The 2,314-nt window shown below is 56.6% G+C and overlaps 1 protein-coding gene across 2 annotated transcripts; it reads left to right on the top strand.

The window, feature by feature from the left end:
* Positions 1-244: 244 nt before the first annotated feature.
* On the top strand, positions 245-2,294 carry LOC108524953 (ral-GDS-related protein-like). Of its 2 annotated transcripts, XM_017866029.1 has the most exons (4): positions 245-769; positions 1,086-1,161; positions 1,757-1,780; positions 2,131-2,294. In XM_017866029.1, the coding sequence occupies exons 1-4, from the start codon at positions 585-587 to the stop codon at positions 2,254-2,256; spliced, it is 411 nt and encodes a 136-aa protein (XP_017721518.1). In that variant the 5' UTR covers positions 245-584; the 3' UTR covers positions 2,257-2,294. The 2 variants fall into 2 exon arrangements, 1 of the variants encoding a protein (XP_017721518.1); XR_001884173.1 differs by lacking the exon at positions 1,086-1,161 and having other exon boundaries at positions 1,757-2,294.
* The last annotated feature ends 20 nt before the right edge of the window (positions 2,295-2,314 follow it).

Genomic DNA, 2,314 nt, shown 5'->3' with positions numbered 1-2,314 from the left:
TCATCACTCTTTTTTTAAAAAATTTGTTTATTTTTTGAGACAGAGTCCCGCTCTATCGCCCAGGCTGGAGTACAGTGGCCGGATCTCAGCTCACTGCAAGCTCCGCCTCCCGGGTTTACGCCATTCTCCTGCCTCAGCCTCCCGAGTAGCTGGGACTACAGGCGCCTGCCACCTCGCCCGGCTAGTTTTTTTGTATTTTTTAGTAGAGATGGGGTTTCACCGTGTTAGCCAGGATGGTCTCGATCTCCTGACCTCGTGATCCACCCGTCTCGGCCTCCCAAAGTGCTCGGATCACAGGCTTGAACCACCGCGCCCGGCTGGTTTTCATCACTCTTTATAGAAGAGAAACAGTCTCAGGGAGGTCCAGCTGCATGAGTGGGTGACACACACAGGGAGTGTGGAGCTGGGCCAGTGGTATAAGCACTGTGCCAGGCGACTCACGCCAGTCCCTGGGGATCCAAGTGTGGGGTGGCTGGGGTGTAACTGGGGGAAGGGAGGAGAGCCTCACTGTCTCTGTCACTGACACCTGGCAGGCGGGGAGCTTTAAGGTGGCCACCCAGGAGAGGAACCCCCAGAGAGCCCAGATGAGGCTGCGGAGGCAGAAGAGTGAGGCTTCAGCGTGCAGAGGCCGCAGGGGATCAGAGGACAGGGCTCCCTTCCCCGCCAGCTGCAGGCCTCCATGTCAAGATCACAGAGACTTCCTCCCCAGCCCTGTCCTCCTGTGGACACTGGGTCTGGAAAACCTCCTATTTGAGAGACCAGAGCAAGGGTATGGGAAAGCTGGACTCAGAGTGGATGTGGGGAAGGGTAAGGCTGGGACCACATGCCCTTGTGAATTGTTAAAATCCCACTACAGAGGTAACTAGGAGTGCCTGCTAGACTTGGAGGTCAGCTGGGATAGAGAAGGCAGAGAATTGGGAAAGGCAGCTGAGGATCTTTGACTACTCCAACCGGGAGACCTGGAGAGGGGGGTTCTGGGAGACAGGGGCTGATGGGATTTCATGAGACAGAACCTTGGGCAGGCAACTGAGGGCCAATACTCATCACAACTACACGTACCAACACCTCACCCATCCTTGGCACAGGGCGTGGTCCCCTTCCTGGGGGGATTTTCTGACTGTGTTACAGAGGTTGGATTCAGCCATCCCGGATGATCTGGATGTGAGTGAGCCTGGCACAGGCTGGTTGGGAACCAGGATGCTGAGGCTTGGGAGTAGAGGGTCCTGGACCAAGCCCTTAGATCTCAGCCCTTGGCAAACCTCTTCTCCTGAGAGCCTCACAGCTGCTCCTGTAGGTGGGAGTGTCAGGCCCATCTATCACCTTTTGGTGATGGAGGCTCCATAGCAGCCACCAGTCCCTATTCCCGAGTGGTGAAGCTGCAGACCTGCCTGACTGCAAAGCTGCTGAGGTGTGGGCTGAGCTGGACTCTGCCTTTCCCTAGGGTAGTCCCATAACAGGAGGGTGAAATTGAGCCTCTCCAAGGGCTGGGCTGACAGTTCCAGGGTCACTGAGTGCTTTCTTTCTATGAGAGACCTGTTTCCCTGTCATCAGAGAGGGTTGGGGCAGAATGTCCCTGAGCCTCAGCTCCCATGCCCCCGTGCTCTAGAGCCCAGAGCCTGAGGCAGGTCCAAGCCCTGTCATGTGCACATCCCCTGACCCTGGTGGCCCTGGCAGTAATGCAGCATGGGAAGGGGTGGGGTGGGGCTGGTTGAGGACCAGGGACCAGAATTTCTGATGGACTCTGTCTGCCTTCCAGGGCAACACCAACAAGAGGAGGACGGTGAGCAGCTGGGGCACTCACGCTGGATGAGTGTGGGGATGTGGACGTCACAGTCCACCCTGGGCAGGACACTCCCTGGCTCCATCCTCTGCATCTTAGGTTTACTGGGAGGGTTTGACACACACAGGAGGAGGAGACCTATCCCAGTGGAGAAAGCAGGAAATGGAATGGAATCAAAGACCAGTTCCTGCAGGAGGGGCTATTTACATCCAACTCTGAGAACAGGCTGGGGGCCGCATGGGGCCCCCTCAGAAAACTGCCCCAGGGACCAGCCCCTTCTCCCTGCCTGCCGAAGGCCCCCTCAGCATCTTCCACCCAGGCTCTGTCAGCAACCTCTCCTCTGTCTCTAGGAGGTCCGTGTTCTGCAGGAAATGCAGCTGCTCCAAGTGGCTGCCATGAATTACAGGCTTCGGCCTCTTGAGAAATTTGTCACCTATTTCCCAAGGATGGAGCAGCTCAGTGACAAGGAGAGGTGAGGGCCTAGCACATGGGCAGAGAGTGGGAGAAGGCTCTCCATTTTTTTTTTTTTTTAAA

This window comes from Rhinopithecus bieti, unplaced genomic scaffold, assembly GCF_001698545.2.
Source record: "Rhinopithecus bieti isolate Rb0 unplaced genomic scaffold, ASM169854v2 repeat_35656, whole genome shotgun sequence".
NCBI classification, from domain to species: domain Eukaryota; kingdom Metazoa; phylum Chordata; class Mammalia; order Primates; family Cercopithecidae; genus Rhinopithecus; species Rhinopithecus bieti.
The sequence above is the reverse complement of the archived record's forward strand: the minus strand, read 5'-3'. Positions and strand labels throughout refer to the sequence as shown.

Bases quoted from the DNA above. Each gene is read 5' to 3' on its own strand.
- LOC108524953 (XM_017866029.1), top strand. From the start codon at position 585: ATGAGGCTGCGGAGGCAGAAGAGTGAGGCTTCAGCGTGCAGAGGCCGC. The intron at 770-1,085 runs GTATGGGAAAGC...TCCTTGGCACAG, and splicing joins TTTGAGAGACCAGAGCAAGG to GGCGTGGTCCCCTTCCTGGG. The intron at 1,162-1,756 runs GTGAGTGAGCCT...TCTGCCTTCCAG, and splicing joins CCATCCCGGATGATCTGGAT to GGCAACACCAACAAGAGGAG.